General features: G+C 43.5%; 1 protein-coding gene across 1 annotated transcript; it reads left to right on the top strand.

Annotated features, from left to right (window-relative positions):
- The first annotated feature begins 1,361 nt into the window (after positions 1-1,361).
- LOC105012089 (homeobox protein Nkx-2.3) lies at positions 1,362-4,519 on the top strand. The gene is made up of 2 exons (XM_010872713.4): positions 1,362-2,062; positions 2,944-4,519. Exons 1-2 carry the CDS (start codon positions 1,618-1,620, stop codon positions 3,579-3,581), a joined length of 1,083 nt encoding a protein of 360 aa, XP_010871015.1. The 5' UTR covers positions 1,362-1,617; the 3' UTR covers positions 3,582-4,519.
- Positions 4,520-13,934: the final 9,415 nt, after the last annotated feature.

Below are 13,934 nucleotides of genomic sequence, written 5' to 3'. Positions count from 1 at the left end.
GGAAAAACCTTGCAGGGACATTTTTACGCACGATAGATAGAGCAGTGTCTCTGTGAGTGAGGGACCAGTAGAGAGTAAAGGACACGTAGTGACAGCCGCTTGTGTGTGTGTGTGTGTGTGTGTGTGTGTGTGTGCGTGCGTGCGTGAAACGGAAAGGGAGCTGATACGGAGCAGATTGTATTGGCTAAAAACGTCGATCAGTTTTCCTGGTGGAATTTTAATTGCGACTGAGGCCCTGCTTATCGTCCCACAGGAGTTATTAATACCAGTTCCTCGGATAAGAAGGGACAGAGACACGGGTCTGAGCGACAATATCCGTCCATACTGCCACACCGCCGCTCCAGCAAGCATAGACTAAGGCCATCTCAACTTCATCTATGGGAAGAGTAATAACATCACTAGAGGACAATTGCTAATGACAAATTAAACAGGGTTTTCAATGCGTTACACAATTGCGACCTTTTAGTATGTGTGTGAAGTCCTCACTGGCGCATACCTGTGGATGCATGAACCATATAGCCTGCATAATTCCAAACCACAACGCCGGCTGTAGGCCTTAAACAATATAGGAAGTGATGGTATGATTGTGTAGGCCTAGAAAGGACTCACGTGGCGCTGTGAAAGGCAAGTTGCTCGGCTTTTATCGTCGTTAGTCTAATTTTCACTCTGATCCCCATGATGTGGAGGGATTACGAATGACACTCATATCCAATACATTTTAAAACAAGAAGCATAAACATGGGCTGTGCCTTTATGTATATATATATCTCGTTTTTAATTGAATCTCGTTTTTAATTGAATAAATATATATATATATATATTTATTCAATTAAAAACGAGATTTCTTTCCCCAGTATGTTATGCATAGCCAGTCATCTCCATTTTCTGCGCATTCACCATGCGTTGAAGTGGAATCCAGTCGAAAACAGATATCTGCTAATTTTATTCAATGCCAATTCTGTGAAAGTGAAAGCAAATACATTTGTTTAAAGTTATTCAGAAGATCAGCCTGACAACAAAAATCAACAAATATAATAATTACAATTCTAATAATATTTCTGGGACAGCAAGACGTTTTGAGTAAAAACTTTGAATTTCCTTTGGGCAAAATTGATGTACTCAGATCAGGTTATCTTGTTTGTCCTGTACCAATCAAAACACATTAATAAACGTGGACTATTCAATTGGTCCTATGCCAGCGACATTTATAGAATGTTAATGGGCAACGAATAGGCTTTATCGTGAAAAATAACAGGAGAGTTTTACATATATGGTGGTGGTGATGGGGGGGGGGGGTAGGGGAGTCTGGTCGCTCCTCTATACCTCCCCTCCCCTCTAAAACTGTCTAAAACGCTCCAGACCGAGTGACATCACCGGACGAGGGAAGGGGCTTCGCCTAGCTCCGTTCCCAACTCCAGTTACAAAAACACACAAGAACTTAACTGTCAAAGGACCGCAGCGAACTGCAGGTCTACAGCCCTCGGATGACCTGGCCACGCTAGGGACCACCGCGTTTATTTTCACCCGGCGATGCTTTGGGATATCCAGCGGTTTAGCGCGTGCCTCTCATAACCAAGTCACAGTCCTTAAATCAATGACTCGTTGAAAGCGGGGTGCATGTTATTCGGCGGAATCCATTTCCTTAATGCGCGAGAGCAGAACCTCGATGGCATGATGCTCCCGAGTCCGCTCACTTCAACGCCGTTCTCAGTAAAGGATATTCTGAAACTGGAGCAGCTGGAGCAACAGCATCAAAGGCAGCGATCTCAACACCAGAACCAGTCTCGACATCTGGAACCGCAGCAGATCCAGCAGCATTTGGTACACCCAGACTCGACTCAACAGTCTCAACCCTTCCAGACGCCCCCGTCCTGTATGCTGGCTGCAGCTGTCGAAAGCCCTCCTTTCTCGGACGGGGAGGACAACATGGCCTACCTGAGTTCTCTGGCGGTCCGGGACGGGCACGGAGAGGCCAGTCTGTCCCCGGAGATGTACGTCCATCCCGGACTGGGCCACCTGAACGACCCAAAGTTAGAGGTCGACTTGGACAATCCGGAAACGAGTAAGTTAAAACTTCATACAATTCCTTGATAAAATGACGAACAAAAGAACACTGTGCATCGCTTTGAATAAATTATACCATTATAGGCCAACTGAAAATTGGGCATATCAAGGAACCAACTATTCCATGTGTAAATGCGTTAGAGGGTTCTCGGTTTAAATGGTATTGTCATACATTGTTTCTATTGTGATTTCGAAAGACAGACCCGGCCTGTAAATAACACAATTTTTATTCCACAATGGTCCTCGGGATTATTAAGAAATTGATTACTGTCGCATTTAAATATAAGATATGCTGCATGGTTTACGATAGTAATATTATGTACACCTAGTGAGTATACATACTGGATATAAATATTTTAATTTAGCTTCTGTTTTTATTATGTCTGAATAGACAGACAAACGTATCGTTTAAACTGTACCAAATACTTATGGCAAATAAAATAGAATCAAAGACATCGTGTAGCATTCAACAAAGTGAAAGTAAACATTGGGAAATAATAGTTGTCTTCGGTTGTATTTTTTATTGTCCTACATTTTGACAGATAATCAACTGTTATTGCACAGTTTTGTGGAACGTTTACATAATTTGCTATAATTCACAACTTGCGAATATGCATTTTATAATCGTTTAGAAGTGGTATATGTATTTATTTTGTGTGGGGGCTTGGGGCGTAACAGGCCTTTACTACCTAACAGCATAAATACACAGTAATGTCACAAACAATATGTAGCCTACGTAGACAGCAAGCATTCAAATAGATTAGGCCTAAATAAAATCAGTGTTTCATTTACTAATTGCTTAGTCCTATTTATAACACTGCATTATCAATAGGGATATTCTTTCTTCAGAAATGTTAATTCAATATTTTGACAACATAGAGAGCTGTGCCGTGGTGTCCAAATCGCTGGAGGGAGAAGACAGCGGGCTGGTAGACTCGGATCGGCCAGCGAAACAGAGAACCAGAAGGAAACCGCGGGTCCTCTTCTCCCAAGCACAGGTTTTCGAGCTGGAGCGGCGTTTCAAACAGCAGCGGTACCTGTCCGCTCCGGAACGTGAACACCTGGCGAGCACCCTCAAACTCACCTCCACCCAGGTCAAGATCTGGTTCCAGAACCGACGGTACAAGTGCAAGAGGCAGCGACAGGACAAATCGCTGGAGCTAGCGGGGCACCACCACCCTCCCCCGCCAAGACGAGTGGCGGTGCCTGTCCTGGTACGGGATGGGAAGCCATGTCTAGGCGGAACTCAAAATTACAACGCACCGTACGGATCAAACCCATATAGTTATAACGGATATCCCTCAGCCTACACGTACAACAACCCGTCATACAACAGCAACTACAGCTGTACTTACCCCAGCATCCCTACACTCCCCCCAACTACTACGGCTAACGCCTTCATGAACATGAACTTGGGGAACATCGGGGGACTTGGTGGCTCTCCCCAGGCCCAAACGCACCAAGGGGCCGCGGTCACAACGTGCCAGGGGTCACTGCAAGGGATTCGGGCCTGGTAGCCCCACTAGAACCGTTACTACCGGGATCTAACCGGAGCCTCTTTTTCTACCCACACTAGTGACGTTCATCGAATCCTGTCAAGACATTTAATGGTTTTTCTTCGTTTTTTTATTTTTAAGAAAGAGTGTGTAATTTCCCAGCAGTGTCTTGCAAACAGTGTTATTTTAAGGTAGTTATAGGACGTTTTTGTCTGTCTGGTGGGATTTCTGTCGCTGGTCTGAGAATCAAAAGGTGCAAATGATTACTACACTCCCAGTATACCTGACATCAGAAAGACACTGTGCCAACTGTTAAAATGGATTAATGTCCAACAACCGTGGCGTTTCATTTAAATTATCGTTGTATCCAGTTAAAGCTGGAAATATATAATAAGCCTATCAAAAGAAAATAAACTTGAATATTGTGACAAACGATGTAAATAGTCACTGGGCGTAAAGGATGTCCGGATAATTCAACAATGATGGGCTTAAGTGGTGTTTCCAAATCAACTGTTCTCAAGGACTTGTTTGATATTTTCAATGTTTATTTTAACCCTAAAGACATGAGAACAGAAATATATAGTTTTTGATTTTAAAGCTTGTCCTATATAATTTCAATTCTGCCGGAAATGAATTGGCATTTATTTTATTCATTCAATTTTCTCGATTAAGACATTTTGGAATAAGAGAAATTGAAATGGAATTGAAATGGGATTTAATTCCACATCAAGTCCACAAGCCAAATAACTACACGCTGTTATAAAATCTCATAACTTGCTTTCGAAAACAAATAAATTCCATATTTTGCTATACTTTGCTCAAATGCTAGACTTTCCATTACATTCTTTGTGACGTTCTTGGTAAAGTTTTCCCATGGAAGTGTTCCTCAGTGTGTATGTGTGTGATAACCTCATATTTTAGCAATTTCATTAACTAAATGTTTGCTATTTAAAAAGTGTGCGGATTTGGAATAATGGACAATTTCTCTTTGCCTTTAGTATGAAACGGTGATAAAAGCAGACCAATCTGAAAAACACAATCACGAACAAGACATCTTCAAAAGCAGCAGACTATAGCCAATGAATACAAAACGTTTAAGAAGCAATGTTCGTCTCGATCTAGTCTTTATTGAGCTATGAAAGGCCTTTTGGAAAGACATGCAATGGATATCAAGACAAGAAAACACATATTCCCACTCATCCTCAATTCACTGATCCGGTGAGCAATATTTCGAAGAACTGTGAATTAAAAATGCCCTCTCGCAATAGCAGGTAAACGTGTTGCAATTGTAGCGTATATGCTACTGGAACGGAGTAATAGATGTTTTTTTGTGCAGGTCCGATTCACGTTGTTGGCGACATCTTTGTTATAGCCTCTTGCAATTTAGAAATGTGTGGCGAGGGAGGCGGTTGAGAAAGGCCACGCCACAGGCACACTCGAATTAATTGTGCGGATGCCAGTCCGTGTGAAAGAAGGAAGTTATTCTCCATTTGGGGCGCTTTAAGGACGCGATTAGCCATCTAAAATACCCTGAAAGAGGCAGCTCGAGCGGGCTGGAGAGGCCGAATAATAGGCCTTATTGGATTCCCGGACAAAAGGTGTGTGGTAGGCAGACCCGGCCACTCAGCAAAGACAAAAGAACCCACGAGCTGAGAGATTGACGTCCTAATATTCCAAATTGAGGCGCAGGCTGCGCGTTATTTTAACTGGCTGCGCTATACAGCGATTGGAATGGAAAAAAAAGTGTTCACTTTTGTTCGCATTTGGGGAGGTTTTGTTCCCGGAGAAAGGGCCTCTGATTGTGGCGGGGAGGGAGAGCCCCAGCCGGGGCAGCCGGGCTGGAGGTTAGGCAGCGGGGGGCGGTTTGTGTGAATGAAGGGTATTATTGCTACAAGTTTCACCATTTCTGAGGTAAATGGAGGAGAGGAGAATTCAAGACGTGGAGAAGCATGGCGGCCGGGGTTATCAGAAATGGGGCCTCGAGTAAAATAATATAGGCTCCCATAACACATTTAACACAATAATTTATTTAATAAATGAAGAAAAAAGTAAATATATTTCTCAGCATGTGGGAACTATAACAAGATTTAGGCTATTGCAGAAATAGCCAGGCAGACTCCATTTGTTTGGTAAAATTGAGACAGAAGCCTAATCCTGGTCTCTTCTCATGACCTTTTGTAACAGAGAGACGTTTTGGATAAACGTTTCATTTTAACGATTTTGGGGCATTCTTTCCTCCTTGAATTTATAGACTACACGTTCAATTGATCATAATTTGAAGACAGACAGTTTAGCCCACTTGCGACTACGCAGTGGTCCGGATTCTCTGGGAACAGCCAGCCGAGCGCATACCACGGTGGGCAGAGCGAAGAGAAGAGAGGGGAAATGGAAATGAGACAGACACGCAAACAGAGGTTCAAGCCAAAGACATTATCCAGACAAACAGCAGCCGTCATCACATGGCCCCTGTGGATGAGCTCCACATTTAACTGGTCGGGGGGGGGGGGGGGTGAATCTCTGTGGATAAGATGGCTCAAATAGTACCAAATATTCATCTGTTAATAAGCGCAACACTTTAAATTTGACTTTTATATAAACTATTTAATGAATTAGCTATAATTCTGGACGCAAAGTGGAGGATAATTGCTACAAAAGTGCTAAACAAAAGCAACAGATGAACACACTAAAGCTGTCCTAAATAGGGAATGAGGTGCCATTTGGGACGCATTCACTATTAATGGATTGGAAAAGGAAGGATCACTGTTGACCTATAAGTAAACTCCCCGTGGGAAAGCCCAGCGATAGTTGGAGCGATGTCATGCCGCGTAATGTTATGGAGACATATTTTTTAAGGAGTAGAGGGGAGCCAGGGGAGTCTAATTGAGCAGAATATATTTAGCAAATTATAGACCTATTGAAAATACCTTCTTTAAACGCATTTTCTTACAACCTAGTTCTATAATAGGCCTAATAATAATAATAATTCGATTACTAATTAAATAATGTGTTTTTGAATACAATACTCAATGTGTGCTCGAATAAACAGGGGATTGTAAATCAAAATCGTACGCGTTTGCCGCAGTGACACTGACACTGTGGAATTGTTTTTATTTTTTTCAAGCTTTCTGACAAATCTAATTATTTTTGCTTTGTTTGTTTTTCGGCTGTATACGCCACAGATAGATGCTCACTCAGCAACTACACTCAGGCAGTTCACCGATATCATGTTCTCTCACCGGTTATCACCACCAGACCATCAGGCACACCGCTTCGGCTTTATTTGCCTAGATCGAAATCAGCAAACAAACCCCGATTGTTTGTAATAACTTAACTGCTATATTAACCTCTCCGGGCTCTATTTCGATACCCCGCGCTCCCTAATCTCCTGTTGGGACCAAAACAGATTTACGCCAATCAGGAATCCCCTAATGCCCCAGCGCTACTAATGGGGATTAATTGAGACGTAAACAGAAGGAGGCCTCGAGCTCGGTACCCACTGATAAGCGACGTAGAATTTAGTCTAGCCGGGGTTCTCCGCGCCGCGGTTAAGACAGGAGCAGAAAGCCATAGAGCATACCTGCTGTCACAGCGCTGGCTCAGCCACTTGATGTATGTAAATAGAGTAGGCGACTGTGCGGCGTCGCCTCAGGAGTCGAGCCTAGTCGCTGGCGTTGGGAAAAAGTTAACGCTTCTGACGCTCGGGGAAGATTGGGAATTAGCTCCAAAAGACGAATTATACCCAAATAAAATTAAGGTATGGTGTTAGAGAAGATTTGTCGCTTGTATAATAACCAAATAATGCATTTTGAATTTGAATGTTTCGATATCAGTTGATCAGTCTCGTAAACTGAGGTCACTTCTAGCTGTGTGGGCACGGGGTAAATTGAGCCTATGATTAAGCCAGTGAGTAAATTACTTTTTTCTTCCTAGTTTTCTGCCCAGGCTTACAGAAAGACGATAGTGCTTGGGAATGAGGTAGAAACCTGTTTTGAGTGTTTAATTAAACATTACTGCGTGTTTCGTATGTGTTTAAATGCTTAAATGGAGATATTAGGATTCTAACAGTTATTAGAGAGTTAATTTAGCTTTCAGCAGATATAGGTTTGGGTTTTTTATTTGACCTCAACAATAAAAAATAGGAAAAAAAATCAGAAACAGTTCTAACTGTGAAAACGTTTGAGTGTTCAGCTTGAGGCCAACAAATGTGGGAGTTCAATCTCTAGGCCAGTTGCACGTGTTTAGGCTGAGTTTTCTGTATGCGCACTTTGTGACAACTGCGGATGTAAAATTGGCTTTTAGAAAGACATTTTGATTGATTGACTTTCAATTTGGGCAAGCGTGTTCACTAAGCCTTAAGTAACCATTGAGTTAGAGTTTTTTTTTTACACAGCCTTATTTAGCTAATTATTCTATTCATTCAAAAATGTCTGACATTGTGATACGCAGAAATACGCTAAAGTGACTCAAACGTTGGGTGCATGATTATCACTAAACTGTTCAATGGAGAGCAAACCACAACCTGCCTCAGCGCCTAAGCTTTGTGGAGAGGATGTATATAACGAGTTCCTCTTTAGACGAAGACTAACAAGATCTATAATTACTGCCAAGCACACGTCAGCTAATCCAGCAGCAATACATTATCTACAAACACATTCAATTGTATAGACACATAGCCTATGTATACATACGGTACCCCTCAACCCAAAAATACGATTATGGTCTTGCCTGGTCGCAACAAACAAGCATCAGGTAGAGTACAGTTGTAGGTGTGTATGCACCAGGACCAGGTTCAAACATATTTCCAATCACACACTCCCTCTCAACCAGGAATTCTCCGCTGGCACACGTACTCCTAGAGAACACGTTCCCGCCAACAACAATGAATTAAGCTCGCAGGCGCCCAACCTACCACAAGGAGTCACGAGAGTGTGATGAGAGAACCCTGTCTCCTTTCAGGACGGATTATGACTGATGAAACATTCCTCACTCATTTTCTCTTTATATCTACACAGCTGTGTGTGTGTGTGTGTGTGTGTGTGTGTGTGTGTGTGTGTGAGAGAGAGAGAACGTGTGAACGAAAGTAAAAACAAAAAGATGTCAGAAAAAACAAATATTCACGCATAATATCTTAGACTTTACATTGTATTATACATGAGTTGATTGGAGCCTTTGGGGTAAAAGGATTAAAGGAAGTGGATGCCTTCGGTTTGTGGATGCCAACGACATGCCCTAGGTAGCGCCCGTCCTGGCAGGAACACGCCGTACAGTCAGGGACCATTCTCCATCTCAGTGTTCAAGTCAAAAGTACCCTTGACTTAGTCATTTAGGAGACTCCTTTATACTGCGCGACTTACAGTTGATGCGTTCATGGCATGGGAGCTACGTGAGGCGATCGCACAACCAAGTAAATAGTCCCACGGCCCATAAAGTAGCGTTTATGAAACTACATTTATTCAGGAAAAGGAAACCGTATGGGGGTTTCAGAATAATCCACTTCATCAGAAACGAGGCATCAGTTGGATGGCAGCCCACACTCTAAGGAGAGGGATTTCGGGCAGCCCGTGGGTGTGTGCGCGCGTGTGTGTGTGTGTGTTAATGTGGGTTGGTAAGACACGCCACTCTCTGTTGCCGTAGGCTACAGTAACTGTGTGTGTGAGGGCTTTTAGGCACACCTCCACCACAGACCGGCGATGTGAACCGCCTGCACCTACTTACCTGTAAGTGCGGTTACCTCCACTCATACTCTGCTAACTGGAACATGTCATTAGAAGCTGCTGCAGAAAATACATACTCACACTAACACACACTACACAAACTTACTTACACATAGTTTACGTAGCCATTTAAATGAGGACACCAAAGTTCACTGTCCTTAAAAAAAAATCCTACTTTAACTAACCTTAACCCAAAACCCTAATTCTAATTCTAACCTTTACTGGAATCTAACCTTAACGTAACCTAAAATGTATGCCTAAATGTAACCTAGCACTAATGTCTAACCCCAATCCTAAACCTCACAGGTAATGCCCTATCCTTATTCCAAACATACTCATTTTCTTTGGTACTAAATCTAAGCCAAACATTTTGATTTTTTAAATGGTGACAGGAAAAATCCACATTTGGTCAGATGTTTCTGATACAGTTCGGAGGACATGTTTGTTACCATATAATGTTTAGGTTAGAAACACGCACACACACACACTCACACACACAAACACAGTTGGGGTCAATTACGTTTTAATTTGACATCCAAGTTAGGAAGCAAACCAAAGTCTGCGAAGTCTTTAACCAGTAACCAACATTCTGAACTGAGTGGAACTGAAATAGAATTGGCTCTAACCCTGATCTCCCCACCTCTCTCGTTCAATACCCAAACATCCTGGACGTGCCCAAACAGCACGCGGGAAAATGCAACTTGAATAGGGCTAGGAGGAGGGGAATGTAGGCAGAATTAAATTATGTCATCACACTCACCAAGCGGGGAAGCAATACTGGTTAAAGACGGTAGTTAACCATTTAATAACATCGGAGATGGGTGGTGTATACAGCCATGACAGATATACAATAATGTCCACATGGTTCTCCCTTTGCACTTGAAAACAACATTATGGTAAACTCAACGCCGCTCAGGACTATGGGCTGGGAGTTGGAATCTTTACTGCCCACCAGGGATGAGCTCGCCGGGGATGAGCTCGTCTTGTGTCATTGCCACAGCAGATTATTGTTTAGGAGGAGGTACTTTTTTCTTATGTTTGACTTTTTTTCTACCCAGTTTTTGTGATATCTGGCAGCCCTGAGCTGACTCCAAAATATGTATGCAACACAATCCTTGACATAGTAGGTTGCACTGACAGAAAATGCACACAGGGCTTGAAACTCACCTTTTGCTTTATTAAGTTCCATAACCATCTTAAAATGCACTTTCTACCATTTCAGACCTGTTGGATCTATTTTTTCTATGCCAGTCATACCCGACCTACCTGATGCATGGTTCTTGCAAGTCCTTCAGGGGTTCTTCACATTTAAATATTGGGAGAAAAACAATTTTCTTTCAAGAACCCTTGGAAACTATTTTGAAGAACCATTTGGAATAGATTTCAGAGTTGGTAGCTTGTTTGTATGTTCTTTGAGAATAGATAGATAACAAGAATAGATAGCTCTTTAAAATGCCCTTTGACATTTTTCTTCCAAATAACTTATGCAAAAACTTTTGTTTTCATGGTGTAACAGTTACATTTGCACTACTGCTGTGTGATTTACTGTGTGTAAAATATAAAGAAGAACTTGCTAAATGCTAAATGTAAACCAGGGAAAAAAATCTACAACTGTTATCTGTGCCCCAACCCAATACCAAAATAGTTAGACAGCCGTCCTACACAAGTACATTTTGAACTGTTGCTAATAATATTGTATTCAACTTTTATAGCGCCGTAAATCTCAAAGCGCTTGGCTAGGGTGGTCAGTAGGCTGAATGTCGGCCCTTACGGTTTACTGACAAAGTTTTGAACAGCTGAACATTGCTGTTAAAAGATTTCGTCTTCTTGCCAAGTTAGTCTTCCAACTTTCCTTGTTTCTTGAGCTGGGAACCATGAGCTTGGCGCGGACAGAGACCTCCAACGGGGCAGGGGATAGGTCGTTCATCAGCTGCAAACATCTAAATATTTATCCCCTCTGATCTAGGCCATACACGATAACCATCCAATGCTAATTTCTGGGTTTAAACAGATAGTTTCTGGGAATTTCGGCGGGGAATCATCCATCCAAAACTGATCTACACAACTGTCATCGTTTACATGAGCAAGACTAACAATAACATTTTGTTATAGTTAGTGGAAAACGATTAGCACCCCAGCCTGCCCAAAACACGCAGGAGACTTGAACCAAACCCAAAATAAAACATACAAATGTTTGTCTTTCTCTGACACTAACTGTTCTTTCATTAAACAGCAGTTTAATGAAAACCAACTGCCTCAGTAATTGACATTTTATTACGCTTTATTTCATTAGGACCAACCAATTGCTTGGTCAGACCTGTTCTATGGCTCCTGTGGTCAGACTTGCCTACAGGTCTTCATTCAGTACAAGAATATGGCGCCACCTGACGGTTTGTTTGGGAAGTGCACGGAGAGCGCACCAAAAAGCTTGCGAGTCTGTCTTTCTGCTTGGCCCTACTTGACTTGTTCCGGCTTATCTCACATGGTTGGGGTCAAGCGCATTTGAATTCCTGTCCGTTAAAGTAAACGTCAAGCGGGATTTGAATTTCAGTGTACTTGATGCCAACCCTGGTACACTGAGATCCTTTGTCCTAATCTAAGGCAATGGGCAATACACTGATAAGCCATAACATTATGACCACCTGCCTAATGTTGTGTAGGTCCCCCTTTTGCCACCAAAACAGCCCTGACCCGGCGTGAAAGTTAAAGAAACCTGGCCTCAGTTTTCTGAAAACCTGTTCCTGGGATAGAGATGTGTTTGTCAGCAGGAGAGCAACACCCATTCCAGTGCCGTGAGACACACTCAGATCTTCGCCAGAGGTGTGGAGGGTACCTGAGCTGTCCCAGTTTCAGTCCCGATCAACCACCTTTCACTCCCCGGACGTTGAGGGTAGGTCTGCGGGGGAACGCCTTTCTGAGGCAGCCAACTTGAAGACAGTGTCTGGGTGTGTCAGCCACCACCGTAGGTTTCACCAGCGATGGTTGCGTGGCAACCTACTCCGGGTAGAACTCTCATCCCTAAACAACCAGAGACGCTGATACACACAGAGCCAGTCGTCACCCAGCCTCCGGGACGTTATACCTGTATATTATAGGGCCGCCGGTAGGACAGAGACACTGTTAACATACCACATATTCTTGGCAGTGAGAGTTATGCTGGCCGGTGGCGTCTCATGCGACCCCATATGCCCTTGGTAGTGTCCCAATATGAGGGAAATAGGGTGGTGTATGGGAAACACGCACGTGCACGCCAACTACCTTGAGGTTTTGGTTCTCATCCTGCACTGTTGACCAACACCCCCCCCCCCCCATCCCCGCCTCAAACTCATCCCCGTTGCCAGGGGGCCGTTTGACGCGTGCCACGGCGGACAAGGCCCGGGCCTTCCATTCACAGGATCGACCCCCACGCCCCCGGCGCGAAACGACCCCTTTACAAAACGCACCGCCTAACATTTCACGGCGTGTCAGCAACAAACCCGGGAGGAAGAATGGAAGCTGGTAAGGTGAGGAGCGAGGGACAGCATTTTAGGCCTCAGGACGTCGGGAACGACAACAAACAAGGGAGGGGGGGGGGGGCGCCTCGGGTGAGATGGGACCCGTCAGGGAGGAAGGGCAGGAATACATGTCATGGTCTACTTACCGAGGGTGTCTGCCGCAACGCACCTCGCCACATTGTCAAGGTTACGTGATCCGTAAGAAAGTAAATGGCAAGGTAAACAAACAATGTAATGGGTATTTTAGGAATGCTTCAGGGGTTCTCCTGTGAACACCGTGAAGGAACCCTTTACGCCTGTGCACGCCCGGGTCAAAAGGGGTGCCCTGTGTTGGGGATAGGCCGCCATCTAGGAAGCAGAACATGAGAATGCATACAGTAGATATAATCTATCCTCTGAACACACTGCATATTTGGGAAAACGTGAGTTCACACAGGGTTTTTATCAATACGTCGTAATTCCTCGGAAAATGATGCGTCACAATGCTGAGGTTACGTACATTGCAGGTTTGAGGCTCAAGTTGGATATCGAAAGACTACCCGCCTATATTTAAAATGCTGCCTTTGTTGATGACATGACAAATGACGCCAGACCTTTTTTCACCTTTAATAGAATCTTGTAACCAACAAAAAAAGATTACATTTCTTGTTCGCCTAAGTGTGTGGGGGGCAGGGCTTACTTTGACCTCATGGAACACCCAGACAAAAAAGACAAGACCCTTGCTCCTTTGAAATCCTCTCATATTAATTCCCTGCAACAAACCCATATGAAATGTCACTTCCACATTAGGTCTAGATGTAGATTAGTGGAGCAAGCGCACCTCCACTTGCCAGGACAAGAGGGGTGGAAATTCCGATTGGGAAGAGGACTCTCTTCCAGCATGAGGGCGCTACTGGAGATAAGGACGGTAACAATCTGATGGTAGTAAGAGATCCACTCATCCCTGATGACAATGCAGAGTATCCCCCTCTTTACTGTGGGAAAACAATTAAAGCTTATCTGAGACGCCTGATTGTAGCATTTCAGGCATCCAGAAAGAAACAAGGTAGGGCAAAGTTAGTGTAAGTGGATATTTCACTTAACAGATGAGGAGATTCTCAGGGGCTGGATGATGAATAAACACAAACGACTGCTTTGAGATAAGATGGGCATTGGAATTCCCGCTA

This window comes from Esox lucius, chromosome 9, assembly GCF_011004845.1.
Source record: "Esox lucius isolate fEsoLuc1 chromosome 9, fEsoLuc1.pri, whole genome shotgun sequence".
NCBI classification, from domain to species: domain Eukaryota; kingdom Metazoa; phylum Chordata; class Actinopteri; order Esociformes; family Esocidae; genus Esox; species Esox lucius.
The sequence above is the reverse complement of the archived record's forward strand: the minus strand, read 5'-3'. Positions and strand labels throughout refer to the sequence as shown.